Source organism: Ovis canadensis, chromosome 1 (genome assembly GCF_042477335.2).
Source record: "Ovis canadensis isolate MfBH-ARS-UI-01 breed Bighorn chromosome 1, ARS-UI_OviCan_v2, whole genome shotgun sequence".
NCBI classification, from domain to species: domain Eukaryota; kingdom Metazoa; phylum Chordata; class Mammalia; order Artiodactyla; family Bovidae; genus Ovis; species Ovis canadensis.
The window spans coordinates 37,865,512-37,882,583 of NC_091245.1; the positions used below are offsets into that span (position 1 = coordinate 37,865,512).

The following is a 17,072-nucleotide window of genomic DNA, read 5'->3' on the forward strand; positions in this document are numbered from 1 at the left end:
ATATTCATGTTCAGTTTAATTATGGAAAATTGAGTAATTGAAACCTATCTCTTCATGATATTTTTGAATAATTTCATTGAAACAAATGTCATTAAGGACCACTAAAGTGAAAATTTATGTAGTATAACAAAAGGATTTCTATTTATTTTTGCTGAATTGTTTCTGGATTAACCCTAATTCTACTTCTTCTATAAGCTACGCATAAAATATTGCAATTAAGTATTCCATCTCTAGTATCTAAATAGAGTTTAGCTTAAATCATTGTTTTTTGTTCACCACCACCCCTCTTCCCCCTTGACCACCCCCTCCCCCGGCTCAGCTATAGTAGCAGAGACCAGCTCATGATGTTTCGGAAATATGGATCAAAATGAAAACCTATTATATCCTTGTTGGCCAAAAAGAAGTTTGTTCAGGCTTTTTATACTATTTATAAGTTTTACAAATACAGATGTTTCTTATTTGGGGCTATTGTTTTCAGTATCTAGAACTGTTGTTAAGTTGTTCCTGAATGCCATTTCATTCAGCTGGAAGTTCAGAACCTTGGAAGATGAGCTATGATAAAATATTTGTGTCATTCTGAGACCAAGGATAATGGAACTGAGATAGAAGTTACTGACCCTGTGGAGGATTTCAGAAAGGCCTTTTGTCCATAGTCAGAGGGCTTCCCAGGGGATGCAGTGGTAAAGAATCTGCCTCCCAATGCAGAAGACACAGGAGATGTGGGTTCAATCCCTGGATCAGGAAGATCCCCTGGAATAGGAATGGCAACCTGTTCCAGTATTCTTGCCTAGAAAGTTTCATGTTCAGAGGAGTCTGGTGGGCTATACGTAGCCCATGGGGTCACAAAGAGTTGGACATGACTGAATGATTGAACATGCACACACCCAGTAATTAGGAAAGACAAACACAGATGAAAAAAAACAGAATTATAGCTCAAGAGAATGAAAATCTCGTTTATACAGAAAGCCTTTTTCCTTTGTCCTTTTTTCCCCTTCTGAATGCCAAGGTGAATTACTGTGTGTCTGAAAGAGTTTAAGACTAGGAGATAGAGTCACACTTGGAGGTATAAATTAATGTTTATAAATTAGAAGTCCCTCATAGTGTATTGGTAGAGACTTTTCATTGGTAAAGAACAGAAATTAGCTCAAGGCAATTTAACTCAAAGAAGGGGAATTTATTGGAATGGTATGTGTGTCCCTCCTAGAACCTGAAGATTAGGATGCCTGGTGGCCTTAGAAGGTGGTGGCTTTTCCTATCCCTTTATCCATGTGGCATATTATGGCTACATGAGGCTAAAAGAGAAGTAGAGAATTGCTGCGTGTGGTTTAGCCTTAGTTTAAACACCTCTCAGAGGAGAGACTCTTGATGGTCCTGGCCTGTGTCATATGTCTCCCAGTTTTAGCCTGGAGTGGCATGATAAGCAGTACTAACTTGACTGTCAATCATGATGGATGGTGTTTGTGATGGGAAGGTTTGAATGACCATCCCTTCTAAAGAAAAGTAGTTGTGTGCTGGCAGCAACCCCCCAAATCTCTACTACATCCCCAGTCTGATCTGGCTTTCTCACTTGGTAATATGGAAATCAAGATGAGGTGGCATAAAATATTCTTGCAATTGTCATGGCTGGATGAATGTGGGAAAAACTATTCATCATCCAAACTGGGTTACATTTGAGAGAAGGCACACTATAAATAGTGGGAACAACATGTATAAATTGGATTGTCCCAGATTTTAAAATATGGTTACCCTTGAATGGAAGAGTTGTGCATCTCAGATTTTAACATAATCAATAGATTATTTAGAGGGAGTTGGAATACCAAGTCAGTACTAAGGAGAGTTCTTTCTACCATTATTAGATAGTATCAAAGATAAAGATATATCCAAATAATTTATTATTCTTTCCATATGTCATTGAGTCACTCTTTAAAGGAGAAACTTTGGGAAAGCACTGAGTTTCTCTACTTCTTAGTTTACTGGAAGTAAATGGAAAATAATATCTTTTCCAATTTCTAGATAATCTGAATGATCACTTACATTCTGAAAAGATGAAATATTTTAATTGGTTTTCTTTGGCTTGGGTTAGAAAAAAGTTTAAAAGGTGATCAATGTTTCTATAATGAAATGCTATATAATTGTTACATGTTTCTATTATAATGTTTCTATAATCATCATTTCTGTAATGAAAAAGTTGTAGTAAGCATATACTACTGTTCAGGGTGCAGCTTGTTTACACAAGAAGAAAGGTACAGTCCGTACAGTATGTACGGAACTACATACTGCATTAGGGATTTCAAAAGCCTAACAGAGTTTCCAGGCCTTACCTTCATACACTGTGATGAAATGCTTGATTCTGACTTGTGTTGTGCTGTATCACATGTTTGCTGTCTTGTCCAACTCTCTGCGCCCCCATGGACTATATCCCATCAATATCTGTCCATGGGATTCTCCAGGTAAGAATACTGGAGGGGGTTGCTATTTCCTCCTCCAGGGGATCTTCCTGACACAAGGATTGAACCTGCATCCCCTGCATTGGCAGGCAGATTCAATTCTAACTTCTGTATATCAAAATTCCAGGACCTAAGATGGTAGGTGTCCAGCGCAGAGTTTATTTAATAGATACCTTTACAAAGATGACTTTAGAAATCAGCTGAGTTTTATGTGCACCATACAGATGATATGACCTCTAGGTGTGCCTTAAGAATACAGGGTTTTCAACTAATATTTAAATCAAGCTCTTGGATGCCAGTTTCATCATCTGGTGAAAGTACATAACACCTAGCCCTTCTAAGATTTAACTGCGAACCTGTGCATCAAGAGCTTTGCAGTGTTTGGCACAGAGTAAGCACTCAATGACTGATAGCTATTGATAATTAGAATTAACCTGAAAACCTTCCAGGAGGTGTAAAATGCTTTCTTTCCTGACTACGCTATACTTGGAAGATGCCCTTTATCTATTGTTTAAACAACAGAAAACAGCAGCTTCTCAGAAATAGGGTAAGTGACAACCTAAAGTTAATTTGCATAAAATGCATCATATTCTTTCTAATTACTTACTGAATTTTCTCTGGAACGTGTTTCCTTAGAAATAAAGAAATATAAAGGTCACTTATGTTGTTGGAAGCTGTATACCTTTTATTTACATAGTGAAGTTGCTTTCTAAACAATGAGATCTAGAGAACACAAAAGAGATCTTCCTCTCCTGAAACTCAGAGGACTGCTAATGTATAATTTGTGAAGCCAGAAAAGAGGCTTTGTCTTGGAGTTTTTTATCCAAAGATCTGCATTTTCCTTTTACATTTAATCCTGTAAAATCAAGTTTCACTCTATCTTCAGTTTCCCATTCTGTTCCCAGTTTTCCACTCAGTAGCAGAGTCTCTCCAGAGGTCCCTGAACATTGGCAGGGAGCAGCTGGCTTAGCAGTAAATGCCACAGTTGCTGGCACTGGAAAAACATCGCCAGCAAGCCAGCTGCCTTGCTGTTCTACTGCCAGGACCTCTGAATATTCAGAAACAGCACCATGAAAGACATACAACTTCAGATTTACGCTTAGGTACATTAAAATTAATGACTTGGTTCCTTCGTTTGGGCTGTGATTTTTCCTTCTTAGAATAATAGTGCCATGAGTTCTATTCTATCAAAATGGAGAATCGCAACTAAAAAAAAAAAAGGGCATATCCATAAACATGAAACAGCTCAATTTTCTATTTGCTCAAGTTTTTGCTAATTAAAAAAAAAAACACAACTTTTTTTTTTTCTTAAACTTCAATTGTGTTGAAGGTTAGAGCCCACCTCAGAGATAGCATACTAGCAGTTGAGTAATGGAAGTATTCCTTTTACTCAGGGATCTGTGATTCAGTGCCTCCTCGTTGAGCCGCCACTGTATGCAAGCTATGTGTGAACGCTGGGGAATACATAGAGGAGGTTGCAGGTTCTTACCCTCAGTTACTGTCGTGTGCCTGCACTGATGCTCTCTACCTGACAGAGGCTGGCTTTACCATGTGGGTGCAGTACAAGTGTAATAAGAGAAACTTTTGTAAACCTAGTGCCATAGAATTTGGGCTTCTCTGGTGGCTCGGTGATAAAGGGTCTTGAAGATCCCTTGGAGAAGGAAATGGCAACCCATACCAATATTCTCGCTGGGAAATCTCATAGGCAGAGGAGCCTGGTGGGCTACAGTCCACGAGGCCACAAAAAGTTGGATATGACTTAGCAACTGAGCACACACACAGGCCACAGAGTTCAAAGACAGGAATGTTGCATAGGTCATGGTTTAGGAAACACTTTCTGAAAGCAGACTACAGACACAGTGGGGAAGAGTGCCAGGCACTGGTCAAGCATATTCCATGCATCATCTCAATTTAAAATTGTGATTTAAACTTTCTTATTTTCAGTTCACTATCCATTAAAGAGATTAAGAAATACAGTTAGCAAAAAAGATGATCATGCTAGACATACTATGTTGTAGCCAGGCTTCGTCACTTAATATATTTTGGATATTTTTTTATGTCATTAACCATGCTTTCTCACATTACTCTTAATGACTACATGACTTATTTATTTTTCTAATAGCCAAGTTAGGTAAGAAGATGTAGATATAAGAAAAATAAAACCATGAAAGTATTAGGAGAAAATCTATTATATGGATGGTGGGCACTCAAAAATTTTTTAGTTTTTATTTTTTCAGAGCAGACAAATTGAGAGGAAGATTAAAGAGATGTCCTGTGTAACCCTTTCCCCCACACATGCACAGCTTCCCTCATTATCAATATCCCCTTCTGGAGTGGTGCATACATTACAACTGATGAACCTACATTGACCCATTGTTATCACTCAGAGTTCACAGTTTACATTAGCGCTCACTCTGGGCGTTGTACATTCCATGTTGTTGTTGTTTGGTTGCTAAGTCATGTCCAACTCTTTTGTGACCCCCATGGACGATAGCTCGCCAGGCTCCTCTGTCCGTGGGATTTCCCAGGCAAGAATATTGGAGCAGGTTGCCATTTCCTTCTCCAGGGGATCTTCCTGAACCAGGGATCAAACTTGAGGCTCCTGCATTGGCAGGCGGATTCTTTACCACGGAGCCACCAGGGAAGCCCCTGTATGTACTATATGCTGCGTGCTCAGTCGTTCAGTTGTGTCCTACTCTCTTTAATCCTGTAGACTGTTGCCCACTAGACTCCTCTCTCCATTGGATTATCCTGGCAAGAATACTAGAGTGCGGAGCCATTTCCTCCTTCAGGGATCTTCCTGACCTGGGGATCAAACCTATATCTCCTGCATTTCCAGTGTTGGCAGACAAATTCTTTACCACTAAGTCACCATGATGGCATGTATCCATCATCAGAGTACCATACAGAGTTTGGGTATTTTTAAAGATATGTCATATGAAAAAGACAGAAACCTTAATCCCTAGTAGCTCAGTTGGTAAAGAATCCACCTATAGTACAGGATACCCTGGTCTGATTCCTGGGTCAGGAAGATCCGCTTCAGAAGGGATAGGCTACCCACTTCAGTATTCTTGGGCTTCCCCTGTGGCTCAGCTGGTAAAGAATCTGACTACAATGTGGGAACACCTGGGTTTGATGCCTGGGTTGGACTGTATACTCCACGGGGTTGCAAAGAGTAGGACACTACTGAGCAACTTTCACTTTAACAGAAAAGGTGAGTAGTTTTAATGCTTAAAAGTTAAAAACTCTTTGGGTATCAGTTCAGTTCAGTCACGCAGTTGTGTCCGACTCTTTGTGATTCTGTGAGCTGCAGCATGCCAGCCCTCCCTGACCAATACCAACTCCCAGAGCCTACCCAAACTCATGTCCATTGAGTTGGTGATGCCATCCAGCCATCTCATCCTCTGTCATCCCCTTCTCCTGCCCTCAATCTTTCCCACCATCAGGGTCTTTTCAAATGAGTCAGCTCTTTGCATCAGGTGGCCAAAGTGTTGAAGTTTCAGCTTTAGCATCAGTCCTTCCAATGAATATTCAGGACTGATTTCCTTTAGAACTGACTGATTGGATCTCCTTGCAGTCCAAGAGACTCTCAAGAGTCTTCTCCAATACCACAGTTCAAAAGCATCAATTCTTCAGCGCTCAGCTTTCTTTATAGTCCAACTCTCACATCCATACATGACTACTGGAAAAACCATAGCCTCGACTAGATGGACCTTTGTTGGCAAAGTAATGTCTCTTCTTTTGAATATGCTGTCTAGGTTGGTCATAGCTTTCCTTCCAAGGAGTAAGCATCTTTAAATTTCATGGCTGCCATCACCATCTGGAGTGATTTTGGAGCCCCCCCAAATAAAGTCTCTCATTGTTTCCACTGTTTCCCCATCTATTTTCCATGAAGTGATGGAACCAGATGCCATGATCTTCGTTTTCTGAATGTTGAGCTTTAAGCCAACTTTTTCACTCCAAGATTACTATAAATAAAATTTAAAGACATGATCTCATTTAATTCTCACAATATTTTTATGTAATAGATGCTTAGATTTGTTTTAAAGAGGAAACTGAGACACAGAGAAATGACAGTGTGATCAGTAGTTTTCTGGGAAGCTGATTATCTTGGTGACGAATAAAAGCTGACAAAATGAGAGACGTAATGAAGCAGTGGTTCAAGTTCAGTCTTTGTAACAGCCTTTCATATGAAGCCCAGCTTTACCACTTTGAGGTGATGGATGAGCTTCATTTCATGTAGTTAAAAATATTATATCTTCATTCCATCCTTTGAAATGTTAATTTCTGTATACTTTATCACAACAGCTGTTAGAACAAAAATGAGACCTTTTCCAAGTGTCTTCAAGTGTAACAGTTCAGCGGCATCCAGGACAGGCTAATTAAATGCTAATTACAGAAAGCATAAATCCCTTTTTTACCATCCCTTATATAGTATGCTATACTATCCCTTAAATAGTAGAAGGTATCAAGGCCTCAGTTAAATAGAGACAATATGACATAGATCACCAGCTACTTATTGAAGAGACAAGAGAGAAAAAGCCAGAAGTGTGTGAGCTATTATCAAATGGTTGAAATAAAATAAAAGATTGATTGTAGCTGTCATCATAGCTTAGCAATGGGAAAATCTGGAGTGAAGAAATTTAGAATATAAATGTTTTCAGATAGTATTTAGATGAATTCAGTGAAGTTTAAAAATCCCACCTCACCTTGGATAAGAGCAGATGTCTCATTCATTGGGTCCTGTAAAATATTCTGTGCAATTGATCTAATATTTGACTTAAAATGGGAACGTAATATTTATCCTCTGGAGTTACACAATTTATGCTATGTAATAACCTTGACATATTTACAGAATCATGTTTAATGGGCCCTCCAGAGCTCTGATGAATACCACAGTTTGGTCTGTTTTCTGCATTTCTTAGGAGTCTGGAAAAGCTGTAGGAAATGAAATATCTATCACAAAGTTTTTGCATCTAGCTCAACTACTACTCTCAAGTTTAGCCAAAAGGCCAAAAGTTCTGAATTTAAGAGATTTTAGTAGCTGGTTAGAATTAGTTTTTGAATCTGTACTATGAAGAATGTCAAGATTTTTGGCATTAAAGAGTCCTACATCTACCCACTTAAAAATGAAGGAACTTTATTGTTTAATTCCAAGTATATGCACATATACTTGTATACATGTATATATATACATGTATACATATGTATAAACATTTGTATACATACAAATGTTTATACATATGTATACATTTATATATATACATGTATAGATATGTATAAACACGCATATATGTTTATATATATATACATGAAATATATATATTATAGTTTCACAAGTGCATTTTATTTTTTTCACCACAGATAAACAATCAGATTCTATATGGAAGAAGTCACCAAAATGCATCTGCCATTATTAAGACTGCCCCGCCAAAGGTCAAGCTGGTTTTCATCAGGTAAGATGGATATGTCTGGTTTCCTAAAACTCAAGATCTCATCTGGAGATGTTATTATTTTATCTTATACGTAAAATATGTAATACTATTTTATCTTTTGTTTGTTTAAAACTATCACTGTGCTCTAAAAATATGTTTTCCTTTTGTAATTGTCACTTTAAGAAAAGTCCGTGTGCTAAGTCCTGTGTCTAACTCTTTGTGACACCGTGGACTGTAACCTTCCAGGTTCCTCTGCTCCAGGCAAGAATACTAGAGTGGGTAGCCATTCCCTTTTCCAGGAGATCTTCCCAATGCAGGGATCAAACCTGGGTCTCCTGCACTGCAGGCAGATTCTTTACCATCTGAGCCACCATGGAAGCCCAAGAAAAGTATAGATTGCTTTGATCCTGAGGGGTTCTTGTTAGGCACAGTTCGCATGATAGAACTGGTAGTTGAGGCTTATATTTGTATTTCTATTTTGAAAAATTCTCTCTTGATCTGATTATCCTCTTTTTAAATATAATAGAACATTCTAGCTTGTCATCCTCGCATCACCATCAGTTGGTACATTTGCTACGTTTGCTATCTCATTAATGCCTTCATCAAAAAATAGGCAGGAAAAAAAAAAAAGAATCCAGGGAAGTTTTAGGAGCTTCATGTTAAGAGGGCAGTTGAGAAACACAGAGGGGAGAAGATGTGAGCTGTACTGTCTGGAGTCGTTGGTCCATTTGGGGCTCCACATTTGCCCACACCTTATCTGCCATCAGACTGAGCCCTTTTGGTATAAGTGAGTTGGAATTGAGACCCCTCGTTGGTGGGAGCCATCATTGCTCCATCAGACATGGAATAAGGTTTGAGTCCATTACTGAAATGACAGATAAATCCGAATTATTGTTAGAGGATGTAACTGTATGTTAACTATCACCCTGTTTCGTTGCCTTTGGGGCCTCAGTTACTATCTATAAACTGGGGGTTATAAAGCATTTACCTCATTCATTGTGATATTTTGAAAATTAGAAATAACACAGTGTTAAGGAGAGAGTAAAGGCTTGAAGAAATGCTACCTGTCCTTATGATGGCGATAATTAATATTACGCTTCCTCTTCTCAGTAGTTACTTTTTAGTAAGACCCATCTGTTCCCAGGAGACAGCTGGGATTAAGAGGTTGTTTATTCTCAGTTTTGGACACTAGTGTAGATGATTGAAATATTCCTTCCATGCCATCACTTCAGCCTCACAGGCATAGCTGCTTTGCTCCTGAAAAAGTCCTACATTAATGGCACCCCACTCCAGTACTCTTGCCTGGAAAATCCCATGAATGGAGGAGCCTGGTAGGCTGCAGTCCATGAGGTCATGAAGAGTCAGACATGACCGAGTGATTTCACTTTCACTCTTCACTTTCATGCATTGGAGAAGGAAATGGCAACCCACTCCAGTGTTCTTGCCTGGAGAATCCCAGGGAGAGCGGAGCCTGGTGGGCTGCCATCTATGGGGTCACACAGAGTTGGACACAACTGAAGTACCTTAGCAGGAGCAGCAGTGACCTTTTATCCTGTTCATTAGCACTTTCTGGATTTCCAGGGTTTGTTGCTCTTGTATCTAGGGGGAGAAACCTTCCTCCTCCTCATTTGTGTAATGACAGTCTCCTTTGGTTTACTAACCTTTAAGTTCTGTTAGACACCAGTCCCTTTACCCTTTCTATTGCCAGACGCTACAAATTTAGTTAGAGAAAAGGTCAGCGACTCAAAAATTTAAAGTGTCCATCAATAGAAGTCCATGCAAGTAAAGAGTTGAAGCCATTTAAGCTTGAAAACTTGGTTTAAAGCTGTGTAAGGATCACATGAGATGTTACGTAGCATTCAAGAGTATCTGCACATCAGGGCTTGGCACTTTGTGGCCACTGCCACAAGGGATGTTATTACTGATTAACATTATTGTTATGTCTTTGTCATCTGTGGGGCCTTTATACTCATGCTAACTCATCCCATTTTAAAGGGAGCAAAAAGAGAATTGAATAGGATCCAAAGGAAATCATTTAATGCAATTAAGTAGTTGGGAAATAGAACTCCCTGCTTCGAGAAAGAAAGATTAAATGATTTGAAGTTATTTAGAAGACAGAAGAGAAAGCTGAGTAAAATTTTAATAATAGTAATAAAGTCCCATTAATTTAGTGTCTGGTAGTTTCAATTTTGGACTGTTCAGAAAGGATTAGCATCAAGCAAAAAATTTGCTCAGCAGTTAATGGTGTAAGCGTGATTGAGGATGCTGCTGAATACTTATTTACTAGACATGATTTTAAGCAGTTTACAAATATCAATCAGAATACATCATCAGGTACAATCAGAATATGTCATCTAATTATGAACCTTTCTTGTATGGTCATTAAATTACTGTGTCTAGCACATAGTGGGGCTTCAGAAAGCTTTATAGAATAAAATTTCCTTTCAATTCTTACTGAGCAATCCAGATCATATATTCTCCAAATGCACCAATCATAGTAAGTTAGTTTTATAAAACTCCTTATAGTTTAGTCCCTCTCCCCAACTTAAGAAGATTTTCTGTATCTTCTTTTGTAAGGAGAAAAATAACATGGGCATGATTCTGAACAATCTATTGTTGTATCTACTTTTAGACTGTCTAAAGGAAAAGGAGCTTGAATTGAAGCAAGAAAGATGTTCCTCTGCTCATAGCTTTTGTTTGATGCAATAGATACATATCTAGTAATTTGCATGCCGGCGCTTTATTAATTAATCATGATTCAGTTTCTATAGGGAAGGAACTAATCATTTGACTAAGAACTCTTATCTAAAGTGATCAGTTCTTTTCTAAAGCAAAACTGAACTCTCAGGCTTAGTGATTATAAAAAGAAACCATCAATTCACTCAGCCTGGGCTTGAAATTTACTCATGATACCACTGCTGTTTGAGCTTGGTCAGTTTCCTGAGCTATTTCATAAATTGTCTAATGTATTAGTACGTGTAAATTGCCTGGAAATATGGACTCAACATATATGGCTGCTATAGAGATGATGATGGCAAAAAATGTGGGAGGGGGACAGGATGAGGTAAAAGAGAAGGAAAGTAGTAGGGTGAAAGAAAGGGGAGGGAAAAAAAGAACCACTTCTCATATATACATTTTTAAATTCCAGAATCTTGACTATTTTTTGAGTGAATCACATTCACAGTTTAAGAATGCTCTAATTAACATCATAATGGTTAAGCACTGGAAGAGATAGCTACAGACATTATATACAACCATTTCTAGTAAATGTTAGAATAAGAGATGAGGACACAGCCTACCTAAAATGTCTTTTTTAGTTTCCTGTCTGCTGTTGCTAGACTGCTGCTGCTGCTGCTTCTCTGTTGTCTTCTATTTTTAATGATGACCTGATATTCTAACAAGGAATAGAATGCTCATTAATTGAGGAAAGTACAAAGAGAAACCTAATTAACATGAATGAATCCTCATGTCAATATAATATAGTAAATTTTACTAAGTAATATTAAATAGGGCCAGAATTCAAAGCACTTAAGGAGTTAAGAAAGAAAATCTAAATGAAAAAATTTTATTGTTCGTTAGCTGTGTACATCACTAATAGGGGTAGCTTGGTAGATTGGTGTCCTATTCATGTGTGGTAACCTGTGCATTTATGTGCTAAGCAATATGGCATCCTTGCTTCTTTGGGCTGATTGACTAATTCATGCCTCATTTAGAGACATCTTTCAACCTCTGCCTGTGTATTACCTCCTTCAGACTATTGTCACAAGAATAGTTTTGCCTATTTTGGAACCAAATCCTGAAACAATTAAGTGCTGATTTGTTACCAAGTTTCAAGAGGTTAGCACTTAAATCATCTCAGTACAACAGATGCAATTATACTTTTCTTTAAAATGGCATAACTTGCTTTGTGTTATATGTGTGCTGAGTCACTTCAGTCATGTCCCACTCTCTGTGAACCCACGGACGGTAGCCCATGGCTGCAGGCTTCTCTGTCCATGGAATTCTCCAGGCAAGAATACGGGAGTGGGTTGCTATTTTCCTTCTCCAGGGGATCTTCCCAACCCAGGAAATGAACCTGCATCTCTTAACACCTCCTGCATCAGCAGGCGGATTCATTACCGCCAGTACTACCTGAGAAGCCCTTGTGTTATATAATGTTACTTTAAAAACCAATCTTTATAAATTGTATTTCTTTGATTATTGCTTCTATATGGCAGTATTTCCTTCCTTTGTTGAAACTGCTGATTCCCTGTGCATTTCCAATATACAGAAAATTTTGGCTTTTATACCTGAGTAACTCTTTTTCAAATTTATTGACAAGGGAGGTAAGAATGGGAACTGGCTACAGGTTTAGGAGAATGAATAGCAGTAAAATAATCACAGGAAGGTGTGAAAATATGCCGCAGGTAACATTTTAATTAACTAGGGCTTTTAGTCTGTAGTGATATACGTTTGTGCAATCATGTCCTTGTTGTAACACTTGCCTTTGTTCATATACTAATTGATCTATAATTCAAAAAGTGGGTCTGTGAGTCATCAGGGAAAATGAGCAAGTTGCTGCTGTGTGTACATGACATGGGCTTCCCTGGAGGCTCAGATGGTAAAGAATCCGCCTGCAAATGCAGAAGACCTGGGTTCCACCCTTGGGTTGGGAAGGTCTCCTGAAGAAGAGAATGGCTACCCACTCCAATATTCTTGCCTAGAGAATTCCGTGGACAGAGGAGCTCAGCAGGCTATAGTCCGTGGGGGTCACAAAGATTTCGGACATGACTGAGTGACTAACACTTTCACCTTCACACACGACTTAGTTACATAATCACTTCTGCCCTTTTCTCCCTGCCTTATTAGATTTTGGACGATACTGTAATCATGTGATTGTGCCCAGCGGCACATCTGGGCTGTGGTGTACTCAGTGATTCTACTCTAGATCATCTAGGTGCATATTACACTGTGGGTGCTTACTATGTACCACACATTCGACTCTGAGATTTCCTGTTCCATACGATCTCCTCTACACAAGCACTCCAATTTCAGTACAGGAGAAGCAGGGTATTAATATGATGAAGAATGAATTGCTGTATTTGGCAGTGCAAGGATCCAAGGAGATTAATGATCTCGCCTGCAGCTCTTGTCATACCTTCCCCCACTATCGAAAATTAAATGTCATGTATAACAACTCACTCTCCATTACTTAATTACATGTGGAAAATGTGTACTGTTAAAAACTCCTGGGGCTAAAGGAGGCCACATGAAACTGAAACCCTTGGAAAGATTTAGTGCTAGCTGTCAAGCCCTACCGAGTGAAAGTGGACTCACCATGGGACCCACCTCACTGTATCCATTGAACACATGTCTTGTTTTCATAATTAAAAAATACGGGTGGCCTGTTATCCTCTAGTCTTGCCCCTAAAAGATGATATTGATTCTAAATTAATGTGAATGTCAAAGTAAGTCCATTTGAATAAGATCCTTATTGTGCTCTTGCTTCTTTATATCTAGTTTTGATAAATAGGAGGGAAAAAATATTGTGGGATCAAGTGTGAGTTTGACTTTTACAAGGAAACATTCATGCGTTTATTGCATAAGTATTTTCAGAGTGCCTACCTGTGCTGGTGCTGTGGAGTGACACAGAGAACATCATTTCTGCCCGAAGGATGGACACAGAGAGTAAAACAGTCTGGTGCCTTATCCAGCGGTGTAAGTGCCATGACACTGTAGGGACATATAGGAGACACGCCTAACCTGGTCTTTGTAGCCTATGGGGAAGTGTCACACATAAAGATGTTTAAGCTCAGAGTAGAAGGGAGGAACATAGCTGCATATGTCATTTGATATGATCTCGGTAAATAAGCATTTTCTTACGCTCATGGATCATTACAGGATGCAGTGCCCCTTTTCAAGTGCACAGTAGAACATCATCCATGGCACACATGATAAGGAGCTTTGAGGAAGAGCCCTGTCATTAGCACTGGACTATGTTAGGAGTTGTAGAGGGTGGAGACTCTCCCGCAGTTTCAAGGCTCTTCTGTTTCTCTGTTTAGTTGGCCTGTGTGATAGATCCATAGGTCTCTCAAATGCTCTGAAATCCTGACTCTTTCTTCAATGCTTGTTTTCTGTACTCTCAATTTTAAATAGTAATTTTAATTATTAATTTTATATTCATAAGTAGAATTTATAACACTTTTAGTTCAAGAGCAAGGTGGAATTGGAGTGTTTTATGTTTTGATCTCTTGTCAAAAGCATTGGAATTTATGTATCCAAATACGAAAAATTATTCCCTTTGACAGATGGTGGTAACCTTGGGAAGTTGTGTACATTCCATCCAGTTATCATTCCATTGGGTCCTACACTTCTGAAATCATCTTGAAAGCCTAAGACATACTTTTTTGCATATCTACAGTAGCCATAGATTTTCCTCTTTCGAGGGTGGTTGTAGCTAGGTTGTCTGAAATAACCAGAAATTTTACATGAATTCAGGTGCATTTAGTCAACTGTATTTAGTCAGTTAGGTAAAGTGCTTAGCAAGCGAGCCCATCTTTCTTGTTTGACTTGTAAATGATCTTTGAAAGCCATTATTATTATTTCATGAATAGAATTGCAAATTTTGTTCTTTATTGCTCCTATTTCTTAATACCAGCTTGTGGGAATTATGACTATATGTATTTCACTTTTAGCACTCAGAAACAACTAATTGTGATGGTCACAGAGATAATAGGGGTGTTTTTTCTTTACACTTCGTTGGGGGCAATATTTTTACTTCTCTCACTGTAGAATGCCTGTTTCCTTTGGTAGATGCCCCTCCCCTGAACACACATACATGCCCACAATGTATATAGTATGATGAAAGAGTAAAACTATTAAATCTAGGTGGAATCTAAAGGAACCAGATCTTTCTCTCACTGCCAAGGTGTCGCCAGTGCGTGGACATGAGACCTAAGTTTGAGCAATATGATGCTTTAGGCTTAGAGCAGAAAGCAAGAAATTTGAGTGATTTTATATGTATGGTGTTTATTCATGGAGTCACAGGGCCTTGATCAGAGGTGCTTGCTGTGATTTCCTTCTTCTTCCTGCTTCCTTGTCCTCTGGAGGTCTCTTAGTTCTCATTTGTTCTAAGTCTGATAATATAGCCTGCCTATGTTCTGTGAGATCCCAATAGCCCTCTAATAAATTACCTTTTGCCTCAGTTCAGTTCAGTGACTGTCGTGTCTGACTCTGTGACCTCATGGACTACAGCACGCCAGACTTCTCTGTCCATCACCAACTCCTGGAGCTTGCTCAAACTCACGTCCATCAAGTCAGTGATGCCATCCAGCCATCTCATCCTCTGGCATCCCCTTCTCCTCCTGCCTTCAATCTTTCCCAGCATCAGGATGTTTTCCAATGAGTCAGTTTTTCACATCAGGTGGCCAAAGTATTGGAGCTTCAGCTTCAGCATCAATTCTTCCAATGAATATTCAGGACTGATTTCCTTTAGGATTGATCAGTTTGATCTCCTTGCAGCCCAAGGGACTCTTAACAGTCTTCTGCAACAGTCTTCTCCAACACCACAGTTCAAAGGCATCAATTCTTTGAGTCTAAGCTTTTTTTATGGTCCAACTGTCACATCTGTACATGACTACTGGAAAAACCATAGCTTTGACAATGCTGACTTTTGTCTCTGCAAAGTGATGTCTCTACCTTTTTATATGCTGTCTAGGTTGGTCATAGCTCTTCTTCAAAGGTGCAAGCGTCTTTTAATTTCATGGTTGCAGTTACCATCTGCAGTGATTTTGAAGCCCAGTGAAATAAAGTCTGACACTGTTTCCGTTGTTTCCCCATCTATTTGCCATGAAGTGATAGGCATGACATGACCTTAGTTTTTTGAATGTTGTGTTTTAATCCAGCTTTTTCACTCTCCTCTTTCCCTTTCATCAAGAGGCTCTGTAGTTCCTCTTCACTTTCTGCCATAAGGGTGGTGCCATCTCCTTATCTGAGCTTGCTGCTGCTGCTGCTAAGTCCCTTCAGTCGTGTCCAACTCTGTGTGACCCCATAGGTGGCAGCCCACCAGGCTCCCCCATCCCTGGGATTCTCAAGGCAAGAACACTGGAGTGAGTTGCCATTTCCTTCTCCAATGCATGAAAGTGGAAAGTGAAAGTGAAGTTGTTCAGTTGTGTCCAACTCTTAGCGACCCCATGGACTGCAGCCTACCAGGCTCCTCCGTCCCTGGGATTTTCCAGGCAAGAGTACTGGAGTGGGTTGCCATTGAGCTTAAGTTGGCCTAAATTACTTTCTATTGCTTGCTGCCAAAGAGTCCTAATGACTAGGAAGGATGATAAAATTAGAGCTCTCTGAACAAGTCATGAACAACCAGTGCAAGTTCCCTCTGCTTATATGCATGTCACGTGTTGGCTTTTAGCCATGATCCTGAAAAGATATTGTCCTTCAGACATCCTTAACAGAACTGTAAGACCTCTAAACAAGTCCCTCCTGGGGATCCCGAATATGACAAGTTACCACTGCTACTGGCTCTTGAAATGGGATTACCACGATGATTTCAGAGAAATCAAGCAGGATTTTACTGTTTTATACTAGGTAGGAAGAGTCATCTTTTATAGTTCATGGCCTTTTGGTGAGGATTGGATGTCTGAACAACATTCAGGCTGTTCCTGACAGGATGAAGAGAATGGCTGTGAGTATCTACTGTACTGTCTTTAGAAAGAGTCTCTATGAGAAACTTGATAGGCTATCATTTATCCCATCCAGTCCTAAAGCTCCCCATATTAACTCTCCCACCAACCTGCACTGTGAGATAATTTGAGTCAACTTTTCCTCCGTACAGTTGGCAATCATTATTTAGAACTTGCCTGGGGCCACCTTTGCAAACTGTGGTTTTAGATGCTGAGTTACTCCCAGCAGCCCTCATTAGTGATTGACATTGTTTGGAATGCCAAGGAAATAGAGGTCATAATTCCACTGTCGTTGGACATTTATTTCAGATTCAGCATGGTCAGCTATTTTGGTGGTTTCTTCCAGTTGGGAATTAGAAACTATTTAGTGTGTTCATATGGTTAGAAATATCTCCTGGAATCTTTTCAGAAAGGAGTTTTGCTCCCACTGAGATGTAATGATGTGCTTTGTATTACATGTTACTTCTGGTTCATTTGCATAGAACTTTCCTGGATGAATGTTAATTTATTGTCATGTTTCAATT

At 39.2% G+C, this 17,072-nt stretch overlaps 1 protein-coding gene across 6 annotated transcripts in view; it reads left to right on the plus strand.

The window, feature by feature from the left end:
- Positions 1-17,072, plus strand: part of PATJ (PATJ crumbs cell polarity complex component) — a 394,842-nt gene that overhangs the window by 239,428 nt on the left and 138,342 nt on the right. For all 6 annotated transcript variants that reach the window (XM_069593029.1, XM_069593048.1, XM_069593038.1 and 3 more), the window contains exon 29: positions 7,812-7,903. In XM_069593029.1, coding sequence (XP_069449130.1) covers positions 7,812-7,903 — 92 coding nt within the window. The remainder of the gene's footprint in view (positions 1-7,811; positions 7,904-17,072) is intronic.